General features: G+C 44.6%; 1 protein-coding gene across 1 annotated transcript; it reads right to left on the reverse strand.

The window, feature by feature from the left end:
• Positions 1 to 3121: 3121 nt before the first annotated feature.
• Positions 3122 to 6943, reverse strand: LOC135531821 (uncharacterized; the record flags this gene model as incomplete). Its single annotated transcript, XM_064959608.1, has 2 exons — positions 6832 to 6943; positions 3122 to 4332 (listed from the first exon to the last, which is right to left on the reverse strand). Coding segments are annotated over exons 1-2 (1323 nt in total), but the record flags the coding sequence as incomplete, so codon positions are not given.
• Between the last annotated feature and the right edge of the window lie 8694 nt (positions 6944 to 15637).

A 15637-nucleotide genomic window follows, 5' to 3' on the forward strand; every position in this document is an offset into this window, starting at 1 on the left:
AAGAGAGGACCATAATGGAAAGATGCTTCTCAGAAAGGACCAGGCCAGTCAGTATATAATGTCATCCTGTAACCAGGCCAGTCAGTATATAATGTCATACTGTAACCAGGCCAGTCAGTATATAATGTCATCCTGTAACCAGGCCAGTCAGTATATAATGTCATCCTGTAACCAGGCCAGTCACTATATAATGTCATCCTGTAACCAGGCCAGTCAGTATATAATGTCATCCTGTAACCAGGCCAGGCCAGTCAGTATATAATGTCATCCTGTAACCAGGCCAGTCACTATATAATGTCATCCTGTAACCAGGCCAGTCAGTATATAATGTCATCCTGTAACCAGGCCAGGCCAGTCAGTATATAATATCATCCTGTAACCAGGCCAGTCAGTATATAATGGTATCATGTAACCAGGCCAGTCAGTATATAATGGTATCATGTAACCAGGCCAGTCAGTATATAATGTCATCCTGTAACCAGGCCAGTCAGTATATAATGGTATCATGTAACCAGGCCAGTCAGTATATAATGGTATCATGTAACCAGGCCAGTCAGTATATAATGTCATCCTGTAACCAGGCCAGTCAGTATATAATATCATCCTGTAACCAGGCCAGTCAGTATATAATATCATCCTGTAACCAGGCCAGTCAGTATATAATGGTATCATGTAACCAGGCCAGTCAGTATATAATGTCATCCTGTAACCAGGCCAGTCAGTATATAATGGTATCATGTAACCAGGCCAGTCAGTATATAATGTCATCCTGTAACCAGCCCAGGCCAGTCAGTATATAATATCATCCTGTAACCAGGCCAGTCATTATATAATATCATCCTGTAACCAGGCCAGTCAGTATATAATGTCGTCCTGTAACCAGGCCAGTCAGTATATAATGTCGTCCTGTAACCAGGCCAGTCAGTATATAATGTCATCCTGTAACCAGGCCAGGCCAGTCAGTATATAATACCATCCTGTAACCAGGCCAGTCAGTATATAATGTCATCCTGTAACCAGGCCAGTCAGTATATAATATTATCATGTAACCAGGCCAGTCAGTATATAATACCATCCTGTAACCAGGCCAGTCAGTATATAATACCATCCTGTAACCAGGCCAGTCAGTATATAATGTCATCCTGTAACCAGGCCAGTCAGTATATAATACCATCCTGTAACCAGGCCAGTCAGTATATAATACCATCCTGTAACCAGGCCAGTCAGTATATAATGTCATCCTGTAACCAGGCCAGTCAGTATATAATGTCATCCTGTAACCAGGCCAGGCCAGTCAGTATATAATACCATCCTGTAACCAGGCCAGTCAGTATATAATGTCATCCTGTAACCAGGCCAGGCCAGTCAGTATATAATACCATCCTGTAACCAGGCCAGTCAGTATATAAGTCTCAGCTCATTTTAGCTCTAGCCTGGTACCAAATCTGTTTGTGCGGTCTTGCCAACTCCTATGGTGGCATGTTCATTTACATAGCTAGGAGTTCGCTATACAGCTGGCTATTCAACTAAAACAATCTCAGCTTAGTTTAGTAGTTAAATGGGTAATTGTAGTGAAGTTGATTAGATTATTCAACAACACAGCAGTTATAAAGACCATAGACAGACATCATCCAATAGATGCCTCTTGTGGAGAAGTGTTCTCCATTTAATCTACTCTAATTGGTTGAGCCCTGCGCCACTCATACCACAGAGCTCATAGCCACAGACAGTACCAGGTTACATAATGCTTGCTGTGTTAAGACACAGGACCAGGTTACATAATGACACCCATTGGCTCAGTGCCCTTCCACATTAAGGTTGGCCGCCCTCCTCTTCATGTACCCCCTTGCTGAGTGTTTATGGATGAGTTTCATGTTTCCTGTGTCTTAACACAATAAGCATTATGTAACCTGGTCCTGTGTCTTAACACAACAAGCATTATGTAACCTGGTCCTGTGTCTTAACACAACAAGCATTATGTAACCTGGTCCTGTGTCTTAACACAACAAGCATTATGTAACCTGGTCCTGTGTCTTAACACAACAAGCATTATGTAACCTGGTCCTGTGTCTTAACACAACAAGCATTATGTAACCTGGTCCTGTGTCTTAACACAACAAGCATTATGTAACCTGGTCCTGTGTCTTAACACAACAAGCATTATGTAACCTGGTCCTGTGTCTAAACACAACAAGCATTATGTAACCTGGTCCTGTGTCTTAACACAACAAGCATTATGTAACCTGGTCCTGTGTCTTAACACAACAAGCATTATGTAACCTGGTCCTGTGTCTTAACACAACAAGCATTATGGAACCTGGAAACAGGTCATCTTACCACTTTGTATCAAGACAAGAGCTAAAGTAACAGAAGTTGTTTGCCTGCTCAGCCACCTGAGACCTTAAAACTTGTGTTTGCTCACCATCAAAGGGATAACGGGATTGAACCCCGGGGTCAGTCGGTCACACTAACACTGTCTGCTAAAGAACACAACACTATTTTATACGGTACCACTGGTAGGAGTGAGAACACTGTGTCTCACACACACACCTTTCCAACAGGTCAAATCAGAAGTACAGCTCAGCTTTACTCAGTAGCGTGAAAAGGGTACAGGATGCTAAAACCGTTTGTGGGGACCTCAGCGTTAGCTATTTGGCCTAGTTAGGCTGATGGAAATAGATCTGTCTATTCCAGTATCTGGATATATTTTACCGAGACCTGTTTTTTGGATTTGATCATTAGCATTGACTGAGACTTTAAGTGACCACATACAGAGAGGCCAAGTGGATTACCCTTTTCACACTACCTAAAGCCACAGCCCAACTAAATCCTGCTGAGCCCAGAACCAATCTGAACCCACACATCATAGATTCTAGAAGAGTGTTGTGTTGTAAAAGGACTATGTAAAAAAAAAAAAAAAAAAAAAATTAAATCTGAGCACAGTACAGTTTGAATTGGGTCGTCGTGGTAGTGTGAAAGGGTGAATGCTGTCAGAGGAGAGAATGGGAACACATTTCTGGACTGGATCTGGATCTGAGTTAAACTCAGTGTAATCGGCTTGGCACTTCATGGGTTCCATAATTCACTTGGACCTTTAGTAGTGATTATTTAAACACCTCACTGTGTCCTGCCTTTCCACTGGACTGGACTCACTGGGAGGGAGCGATGGAACTTCGGGAGGCGATGGAACTCGGGGAGCGATGGAACTCGGGGAGCGATGGACCTCGGGAGCGATGGAACTCGGAGGGAGCGATGGACCTCGGGGAGCGATGGAACTCCGGGGAGCGATGGAACTCGGAGAGCGATGGACCTCGGGAGCGATGGACCTCCGGGAGCGATGGAACTCGGGGAGCCGGATGGAACTCGGGAGCGATGGAACTCTGGGAGCGATGGAACTCGGGAGCGATGGACCTCGGGGAGCGATGGACCTCGGGAGCGATGGAACTCGTGGGAGCGGTGGAACTCGTGGGAGCGGTGGAACTCGGGGAGCGGTGGAACTCGGGGAGCGGTGGACCTCGGGGAGCGGTGGAACTCGGGAGCGGTGGAACTCGGGGAGGCGATGGAACTCGGGGAGCGATGGAACTCGGGAGGCGATGGAACTCGGGGAGCGATGGAACTCGAGGGAGCGATGGACCTCGGGAGCGATGGAACTCGGGGAGCGATGGAACTCGGGGAGCGATGGACCTCGAGGGGAGCGATGGAACTCGGGGAGCGATGGAACTCGGAGAGCGATGGAACTCGGGGAGCGATGGAACTCGGGAGCGATGGACCTCGGGAGCGATGGAACTCGGGAGCGATGGACCTCGGGGAGCGATGGACCTCGGGGGCGATGGAACTCGGGAGCGATGGAACTCGGGACGATGGAACTCGGGGAGCGATGGAACTCGGAGAGCGATGGAACTCGGGGAGCGATGGAACCGGGAGCGATGGAACTCGGGGAGCGATGGAACTCGGGAGCGATGGAACTCGGGAGCGATGGAACTGGGAGAGCGATGGACCTCGGGAGCGCGATGGAACTCGAGGTAATGGCGATGGAACTCGGGGAGCGATGGAACTCGGGAGCGATGGAACTCGGAGAGCGATGGAACTCGGAGAGCGATGGAACTCGGGAGCGATGGAACTCGGGAGCGATGGAACTCGAGGAGCGATGGAACTCGGGAGCGATGGACCTCGGGAGCGATGGAACTCGGAGAGCGATGGAACTCGGGGAGCGATGGACCTCGGGAGCGATGGAACTCGAGCGATGGAACTCGGAGGGCGATGGAACTCGGAGAGCGATGGAACTCGGGGAGCGATGGAACTCGGGAGCGATGGAACTCGGGAGCGATGGAACTCGGGGAGCGATGGAACTCGGGGAAGCGATGGAACTCGGGGAGCGATGGAACTCGAGGAGGCGATGGAACTCGGGAGCGATGGAACTCGGGGAGCGATGGAACTCGGGGAGCGATGGACCTCGGGGAGCGATGGACCTCGGGGAGCGATGGAACTCGGGGAGCGATGGAACTCGGGGAGCGATGGAACTCGGGAGCGATGGAACTCAATGTACCTCAAGGTCTGAATCTGTACTTTAACAAACCACAAAAATCTCTTCCTTCTTTTCTAGGTTCAGTTACATATAGCTGAAACATTCTGAGAGAAAGAATATTACGCCTTGATCTTTTGTGTGTTGGTTCTTAACTGTCAATGTTCAGACAAAGTGCATATTCATCCACAGACAGAAATCAGTACTCAGGGTCTGCTTCAATCAGATCAGTTTCTGCCGACATTCGCATAGCGGTTGTTTTGATGGTGTCGGAGGTGGAACTGAGCTGTCAAATCCACAAGCAGCTCCGTTGTGGTAATAATGAGGATTTGTTTACATAGCAGGTTAGGATAATTAATGTGGCAGGTTAGGATAATTCATGTAGCAGGTTAGGATAATTCATGTAGCAGGTTAGGATACTTAATGAAGCAGGTTAGGATAGTTAATGTAGCAGGTTAGGATACTTAATGTAGCAGGTTAGGATAGTTAATGTAGCAGGTTAGGATAGTTAATGTGGCAGGTTAGGATAGTTAATGTGGCAGGTTAGGATAGTTAATGTGGCAGGTTAGGATACTTAATGTAGCAGGTTAGGATACTTAATGTAGCAGGTTAGGATACTTAATGTAGCAGGTTAGGATACTTAATGTAGCAGGTTAGGATACTTAATGTAGCAGGTTAGGATAGTTAATGTAGCAGGTTAGGATACTTAATGTAGCAGGTTAGGATACTTAATGTAGCAGGTTAGGATACTTAATGTAGCAGGTTAGGAGAACTAATGCTGCAGGTTAGGTGAATTGATGCAGCAAATTAGGAGAATGAGGTAAAGGTTAGGAAAAGGATTAGGGTTAGGCTTAGCCAAAACGCCAATTGGTCACAACTGTTGTCGCCGGCACGACCATTAAATCGCAATAATAGAAATTCCATGCAAACTTGTTTACAAGTCATCTACACTTTGATTAGGCTGATAGAAGTCCTCATTATTTAGTTGAATGATTTTCAATTTGAGTGTCATTATTTCTATATAGCGTACACTTTCTCGTCCTGAACTTCTAATGCGAGTGGGAGCGAGTGATCAATCAGATCAAGCATTAAGCGAACTGCGTTGGTAGCTGCTCACCGATTTGACAACTCTGACGCAGTTCCACCTCCGACACCATCAAAACATCAGCTATGCGGGCGTGGGCTATCGCCGGTTGACGCTTTATCTGATTGAATCAAGGCCTTATTGTCTGTGTTTGATTAAAATGGGACCAGAGAAAGAGTATGATATCATTTGATGGAATATATTCAACACCAGAAAGATTAAATGTGAAAATTACAGATGTTATCTCAATTTCATTTGAAATATTTCTTCTGTCCTATCTTGAGGCCAGGTTGTCAGAGGAACCAATCATGTCGTATTAAATGATTTCCCCCCCTTTCTGATGTGGTCCCTCCTTGCTTCTGGATGGCAGTTCAATACAAACCTCAACCAGTGGTGTAAAGTACTTAAGTAAAAATACTTTAAAGTACAACATAAGTTGTTTTTTCTGTACTTTTTACATTACTATTTATATTTATGAAAACTTTTACTTCACTACATTCCTAAAGAAAATAATGTACTTTTTACTCTATACATTTTCACTGACACGAAAGTACTCATTACATGATTAATGATTAGAAAAAATGGTACAATTTACACTTATCCCTACTGCCTCTGATCTGGTGGACTTACTAAACACAACATGCCTCCTTTGTAAATGATGTGTTAGTATTGGAATGTGCCCCTGGCTAAAACCAAATACTTTTAGACTTTTATTTTACTGGGTCACTTTTACTTTAGCCATTCGGGTAGCCTAGTGGTTAGAGCGTTGGACTAGTAACCGGAAGGTTGCAAGTTCAAACCCCTGAGCTGACAAGGTACAAATCTGTCGTTCTGCCCCTGAACAGGCAGTTAACCCACTGTTTCTAGGCCGCCATTGAAAATAAGAATTTGTTCTTAACTGACTTGCCTAGTTAAATAAAGGTTAAAAAAAAACTTTTAATCAAGTATGACAATTGGGTACTTTTTCCACCACTGACCTCAATCAAATCTCTGATATCACATCATATGACACAACAAATATCCTGTTTATGATTCCACGGTATTTAGCTGAAATATTGCCTTTCGGGTTCCTTTATGAAGAGGAAACCAAAACTCATGGGGGATTCCAACGCTTCAGCCATTCGGCCAAAACGACCTTACGAGTTCCAGACAGGGCTACCTCATCACAAGAGCATATTTCCAAAGCATCTCCGATACATTCACACCAATGGGTTGATTCACCTACCCAGCATCAGCACTTTAACTGCCTTGGACTCAGCCAGCTCCTTCTTCAGCTCCTTGGCGTCTATCCCCTCCTCTCCCTCCATCTCCAGATCCTCAGGCTCGTCCATCGACATCTTGGTGGTTAGTTGTCCTGGGTGCCTCGCTACACAGAAACAGGTTTGTAGTCACCAAAGCGTGCTACAACAAAACAAGAAAATCTCCTACGGGACGATTGATTGACAGGTCGTTGAGGTGATTGAAGACCCGTTAGATTATCAATAGATGTCCAGATAGAAAGACAATGAGTTGTTAGGTAGTAGGTAGACTACTGTTCAAGGGATACTGAGTCAAAGTGTCGCTCTCTGCAGCTTCAGAGGCTAAATATCTCTGTGGTTTAAATCGCATGTCTTACAACATGGAAACACCAGAAGACAAATCCTATTAACACAGCTAATTAGGAGTGAAAAGACCAACGCAGGCCCAGTTTGGTTCCACTAGGGTTGGTTGGGGATTTGGGATGGAGAGATACTCTGACTATTGATACATTGGAGCCAGGAAAGTAGTTGTTTACATTTTCTGTAACTTGGACACCAGAGAATGGCTCTTCAGAACTTATGTTTAAGATTTATTAAAGGGGACTTGTACCTCCATTTGAGGACTTTTAAAATGCATTATATATAGCCATTGATTCTTGAAGAGTATAACTTAATGCCTCATGAGCTTGTTGTTTAACACCATTGATCGTTATCAATGTAATTGTAAACAAATACAGTAGCTTCAAAACATGGCTCATCTCCTGGATGGTCAGTCCCATGCATCCATAGATGTGTCCATGATTTTAAGAGTGGTTACAATTCTCCAGCCCCATCCCTCAGCTGTTTACCCTGCAAAATTGGGCGTTAACCGATTTTGTTATTGTAAGAACTGCAGATTTCCCCTTTTAATATGAAAAAAAGTGCAAACCCCTACTATGCTGACGCTTCCAGTACCGTAGTTTATATACACAAACTTAAAGAATTTTGACTGAAATAGGTAAGAAAAAAGGTTGACCAAAAAAACAAAAGTATGTTCATGGGCTTTAATATGGAGTTGGTCCCCCCTCTGCTGCTGTAACAGCCTCCACTCTTCTGGGAAGGCTTTCCACAAGATGTTGGAACATTGCTGCGGGGACTTGCTTCCATTCAGCCACAAGAGCATTGGTGAGTTCGGTCACTGATGTTGGGCGATTAGACATGGCTTGCAGTCGGCTTTCCAATTCATCCTAAAGGTGTTCGATGGAGGTTGAGGTCAGGGCCCTGTGCAGGAGAGTCAAGTTATTCCACGCCGATCTCGACAAACCATTTCTGTATGGTTCTCACTTTGTGCACGGGGCAACAGGTAGCTGTAGACCAGGGTTAATCTACCTCATCTCAACCTTAGACCAGGGTTAATCTACCTCATCATGACCTTAGACCAGGGTTAATCTACTTCATCACGACCTTAGACCAGGGTTAATCTACCTCATCACGACCTTAGACCAGGGTTAATCTACCTCATCACAACCTTAGACCAGGGTTAATCTACCTCATCATGACCTTAGACCAGGGTTAATCTACCTCATCATGACCTTAGACCATTAGAACAGGGTTAACCTACCTCATCATGACCTTAGACCATTAGAACAGGGTTAATCTACCTCATCACGACCTTAGACCAGGGTTAACGTACCTCATCATGACCTTAGACCATTAGAACAGGGTTAATCTACCTCATCACGACCTTAGACCAGGGTTAATCTACCTCATCATGACCTTAGACCAGGGTTAACCTACCTCATCATGACCTTAGACCATTAGAACAGGGTTAACCTACCTCATCATGACCTTAGACCATTAGAACAGGGTTAACCTACCTCATCATGACCTTAGACCATTAGAACAGGGTTAATCTACCTCATCACGACCTTAGACCAGGGTTAATCTACCTCATCATGACCTTAGACCAGGGTTAACCTACCTCATCATGACCTTAGACCATTAGAACAGGGTTAACCTACCTCATCATGACCTTAGACCATTAGAACAGGGTTAATCTACCTCATCATGACCTTAGACCAGGGTTAATCTACCTCATCATGACCTTAGACCAGGGTTAATCTACCTCATCACAACCTTAGACCAGGGTTAATCTACCTCATCATGACCTTAGACCAGGGTTAATCTACCTCATCATGATCTTAGACCAGGGTTAATCTACCTCATCACAACTGTAGACCAGGGTTAATCTACCTCATCACAACATTAGACCAGGGTTAACCTACCTCATCATGACCTTAGACCAGGGTTAATCTACCTCATCACAACTGTAGACCAGGGTTAACCTACCTCATCACAACATTAGACCAGGGTTAACCTACCTCATCATGACCTTAGACCAGGGTTAATCTACCTCATCATGACCTTAGACCAGGGTTAATCTACCTCATCACAACTGTAGACCAGGGTTATAACCTACCTCATCACAACATTAGACCAGGGTTAACCTACCTCATCACAACATTAGACCAGGGTTAACCTACCTCATCATGACCTTAGACCAGGGTTAATCTACCTCATCATGATCTTAGACCAGGGTTAATCTACCTCATCACAACTGTAGACCAGGGTTAACCTACCTCATCACAACATTAGACCAGGGTTAACCTACCTCATCATGACCTTAGACCAGGGTTAATCTACCTCATCACAACTGTAGACCAGGGTTAACCTACCTCATCACAACATTAGACCAGGGTTAACCTACCTCATCATGACCTTAGACCAGGGTTAATCTACCTCATCATGACCTTAGACCAGGGTTAATCTACCTCATCACAACTGTAGACCAGGGTTATAACCTACCTCATCACAACATTAGACCAGGGTTAACCTACCTCATCACAACATTAGACCAGGGTTAACCTACCTCATCATGACCTTAGACCAGGGTTAATCTACCTCATCACAACTGTAGACCAGGGTTAACCTACCTCATCACAACATTAGACCAGGGTTAACCTACCTCATCATGACCTTAGACCAGGGTTAATCTACCTCATCACAACTGTAGACCAGGGTTAACCTACCTCATCACAACATTAGACCAGGGTTAACCTACCTCATCATGACCTTAGACCAGGGTTAATCTACCTCATCACAACCTTAGACCAGGGTTAATCTACCTCATCATGACCTTAGACCAGGGTTAATCTACCTCATCACAACTGTAGACCAGGGTTAACCTACCTCATCATGACCTTAGACCATTAGAACAGGGTTAATCTACCTCATCACGACCTTAGACCAGGGTTAACGTACCTCATCATGACCTTAGACCATTAGAACAGGGTTAATCTACCTCATCACGACCTTAGACCAGGGTTAATCTACCTCATCATGACCTTAGACCAGGGTTAACCTACCTCATCATGACCTTAGACCATTAGAACAGGGTTAACCTACCTCATCATGACCTTAGACCATTAGAACAGGGTTAACCTACCTCATCATGACCTTAGACCATTAGAACAGGGTTAATCTACCTCATCTCGACCTTAGACCAGGGTTAATCTACCTCATCATGACCTTAGACCAGGGTTAATCTACTTCATCACGACCTTAGACCAGGGTTAATCTACCTCATCACGACCTTAGACCAGGGTTAATCTACCTCATCACAACCTTAGACCAGGGTTAATCTACCTCATCATGACCTTAGACCAGGGTTAATCTACCTCATCATGACCTTAGACCATTAGAACAGGGTTAACCTACCTCATCATGACCTTAGACCATTAGAACAGGGTTAATCTACCTCATCACGACCTTAGACCAGGGTTAACGTACCTCATCATGACCTTAGACCATTAGAACAGGGTTAATCTACCTCATCACGACCTTAGACCAGGGTTAATCTACCTCATCATGACCTTAGACCAGGGTTAACCTACCTCATCATGACCTTAGACCATTAGAACAGGGTTAACCTACCTCATCATGACCTTAGACCATTAGAACAGGGTTAACCTACCTCATCATGACCTTAGACCATTAGAACAGGGTTAATCTACCTCATCACGACCTTAGACCAGGGTTAATCTACCTCATCATGACCTTAGACCAGGGTTAACCTACCTCATCATGACCTTAGACCATTAGAACAGGGTTAACCTACCTCATCATGACCTTAGACCATTAGAACAGGGTTAATCTACCTCATCATGACCTTAGACCAGGGTTAATCTACCTCATCATGACCTTAGACCAGGGTTAATCTACCTCATCACAACCTTAGACCAGGGTTAATCTACCTCATCATGACCTTAGACCAGGGTTAATCTACCTCATCATGATCTTAGACCAGGGTTAATCTACCTCATCACAACTGTAGACCAGGGTTAACCTACCTCATCACAACATTAGACCAGGGTTAACCTACCTCATCATGACCTTAGACCAGGGTTAATCTACCTCATCACAACTGTAGACCAGGGTTAACCTACCTCATCACAACATTAGACCAGGGTTAACCTACCTCATCATGACCTTAGACCAGGGTTAATCTACCTCATCATGACCTTAGACCAGGGTTAATCTACCTCATCACAACTGTAGACCAGGGTTATAACCTACCTCATCACAACATTAGACCAGGGTTAACCTACCTCATCACAACATTAGACCAGGGTTAACCTACCTCATCATGACCTTAGACCAGGGTTAATCTACCTCATCATGACCTTAGACCAGGGTTAATCTACCTCATCACAACTGTAGACCAGGGTTAATCTACCTCATCACAACTGTAGACCAGGGTTAACCTACCTCATCACAACATTAGACCAGGGTTAACCTACCTCATCATGACCTTAGACCAGGGTTAATCTACCTCATCACAACTGTAGACCAGGGTTAACCTACCTCATCACAACATTAGACCAGGGTTAACCTACCTCATCATGACCTTAGACCAGGGTTAATCTACCTCATCATGACCTTAGACCAGGGTTAATCTACCTCATCACAACTGTAGACCAGGGTTATAACCTACCTCATCACAACATTAGACCAGGGTTAACCTACCTCATCACAACATTAGACCAGGGTTAACCTACCTCATCATGACCTTAGACCAGGGTTAATCTACCTCATCACAACTGTAGACCAGGGTTAACCTACCTCATCATGACCTTAGACCAGGGTTAATCTACCTCATCACAACTGTAGACCAGGGTTAACCTACCTCATCACAACATTAGACCAGGGTTAACCTACCTCATCATGACCTTAGACCAGGGTTAATCTACCTCATCACAACCTTAGACCAGGGTTAATCTACCTCATCATGACCTTAGACCAGGGTTAATCTACCTCATCACAACTGTAGACCAGGGTTAACCTACCTCATCATGACCTTAGACCATTAGAACAGGGTTAATCTACCTCATCACGACCTTAGACCAGGGTTAACGTACCTCATCATGACCTTAGACCATTAGAACAGGGTTAATCTACCTCATCACGACCTTAGACCAGGGTTAATCTACCTCATCATGACCTTAGACCAGGGTTAACCTACCTCATCATGACCTTAGACCATTAGAACAGGGTTAACCTACCTCATCATGACCTTAGACCATTAGAACAGGGTTAACCTACCTCATCATGACCTTAGACCATTAGAACAGGGTTAATCTACCTCATCACGACCTTAGACCAGGGTTAATCTACCTCATCATGACCTTAGACCAGGGTTAATCTACTTCATCACGACCTTAGACCAGGGTTAATCTACCTCATCACGACCTTAGACCAGGGTTAATCTACCTCATCACAACCTTAGACCAGGGTTAATCTACCTCATCATGACCTTAGACCAGGGTTAATCTACCTCATCATGACCTTAGACCATTAGAACAGGGTTAACCTACCTCATCATGACCTTAGACCATTAGAACAGGGTTAATCTACCTCCGACCTTAGACCAGGGTTAATCTACCTCATCATGACCTTAGACCATTAGAACAGGGTTAACCTACCTCATCATGACCTTAGACCATTAGAACAGGGTTAACCTACCTCATCATGACCTTAGACCATTAGAACAGGGTTAATCTACCTCATCACGACCTTAGACCAGGGTTAATCTACCTCATCATGACCTTAGACCAGGGTTAACCTACCTCATCATGACCTTAGACCATTAGAACAGGGTTAACCTACCTCATCATGACCTTAGACCATTAGAACAGGGTTAATCTACCTCATCATGACCTTAGACCAGGGTTAATCTACCTCATCATGACCTTAGACCAGGGTTAATCTACCTCATCACAACCTTAGACCAGGGTTAATCTACCTCATCATGACCTTAGACCAGGGTTAATCTACCTCATCATGATCTTAGACCAGGGTTAATCTACCTCATCACAACTGTAGACCAGGGTTAACCTACCTCATCACAACATTAGACCAGGGTTAACCTACCTCATCATGACCTTAGACCAGGGTTAATCTACCTCATCACAACTGTAGACCAGGGTTAACCTACCTCATCACAACATTAGACCAGGGTTAACCTACCTCATCATGACCTTAGACCAGGGTTAATCTACCTCATCATGACCTTAGACCAGGGTTAATCTACCTCATCACAACTGTAGACCAGGGTTATAACCTACCTCATCACAACATTAGACCAGGGTTAACCTACCTCATCACAACATTAGACCAGGGTTAACCTACCTCATCATGACCTTAGACCAGGGTTAATCTACCTCATCATGATCTTAGACCAGGGTTAATCTACCTCATCACAACTGTAGACCAGGGTTAACCTACCTCATCACAACATTAGACCAGGTTACCCTACCTCATCATGACCTTAGACCAGGGTTAATCTACCTCATCACAACTGTAGACCAGGGTTAACCTACCTCATCACAACATTAGACCAGGGTTAACCTACCTCATCATGACCTTAGACCAGGGTTAATCTACCTCATCATGACCTTAGACCAGGGTTAATCTACCTCATCACAACTGTAGACCAGGGTTATAACCTACCTCATCACAACATTAGACCAGGGTTAACCTACCTCATCACAACATTAGACCAGGGTTAACCTACCTCATCATGACCTTAGACCAGGGTTAATCTACCTCATCACAACTGTAGACCAGGGTTAACCTACCTCATCACAACATTAGACCAGGGTTAACCTACCTCATCATGACCTTAGACCAGGGTTAATCTACCTCATCACAACTGTAGACCAGGGTTAACCTACCTCATCACAACATTAGACCAGGGTTAACCTACCTCATCATGACCTTAGACCAGGGTTAATCTACCTCATCACAACCTTAGACCAGGGTTAATCTACCTCATCATGACCTTAGACCAGGGTTAATCTACCTCATCACAACTGTAGACCAGGGTTAACCTACCTCATCACAACATTAGACCAGGGTTAACCTACCTCATCATGACCTTAGACCAGGGTTAATCTACCTCATCACAACTGTAGACCAGGGTTAATCTACCTCATCACAACTGTAGACCAGGGTTAATCTACCTCATCACAACTGTAGACCAGGGTTAATCTACCTCATCACAACTGTAGACCAGGGTTAATCTACCTCATCACAACTGTAGACCAGGGTTAATCTACCTCATCACAACCTTAGAACAGGGTTAATCTACCTCATCACAACCTTAGACCAGAGTTAATCTACCTCATCACAACTGTAGACCAGGGTTAATCTACCTCATCACAACTGTAGACCAGGGTTAACCTACCTCATCACAACATTAGACCAGGGTTAACCTACCTCATCATGACCTTAGACCAGGGTTAATCTACCTCATCACAACTGTAGACCAGGGTTAACCTACCTCATCACAACATTAGACCAGGGTTAACCTACCTCATCATGACCTTAGACCAGGGTTAATCTACCTCATCATGACCTTAGACCAGGGTTAATCTACCTCATCACAACTGTAGACCAGGGTTAACCTACCTCATCACAACATTAGACCAGGGTTAACCTACCTCATCACAACATTAGACCAGGGTTAACCTACCTCATCATGACCTTAGACCAGGGTTAATCTACCTCATCACAACTGTAGACCAGGGTTAACCTACCTCATCACAACATTAGACCAGGGTTAACCTACCTCATCATGATCTTAGACCAGGGTTAATCTACCTCATCACAACTGTAGACCAGGGTTAACCTACCTCATCACAACATTAGACCAGGGTTAACCTACCTCATCATGACCTTAGACCAGGGTTAATCTACCTCATCATGACCTTAGACCAGGGTTAATCTACCTCATCACAACCTTAGACCAGGGTTAATCTACCTCATCATGACCTTAGACCAGGGTTAATCTACCTCATCACAACTGTAGACCAGGGTTAACCTACCTCATCACAACATTAGACCAGGGTTAACCTACCTCATCATGACCTTAGACCAGGGTTAATCTACCTCATCATGACCTTAGACCAGGGTTAATCTACCTCATCTGTAGACCAGGGTTAATCTACATCATGACCTTAGACCAGGATTAATCTACCTCATCACAACATTAGACCAGGATTAATCTACCTCATCATGACCTTAGACCAGGGTTAATCTACCTCATCACAACCTTAGACCAGGGTTAATCTACCTCATCACAACATTAGACCAGGATTAATCTACCTCATCACAACATTAGACCAGGATTAATCTACCTCATCATGACCTTAGACCAGGGTTAATCTACCTCATCATGACCTTAGACCAGGGTTA

Source organism: Oncorhynchus masou, unplaced genomic scaffold, assembly GCF_036934945.1.
Source record: "Oncorhynchus masou masou isolate Uvic2021 unplaced genomic scaffold, UVic_Omas_1.1 unplaced_scaffold_1663, whole genome shotgun sequence".
In the NCBI taxonomy this organism is placed as follows: domain Eukaryota; kingdom Metazoa; phylum Chordata; class Actinopteri; order Salmoniformes; family Salmonidae; genus Oncorhynchus; species Oncorhynchus masou.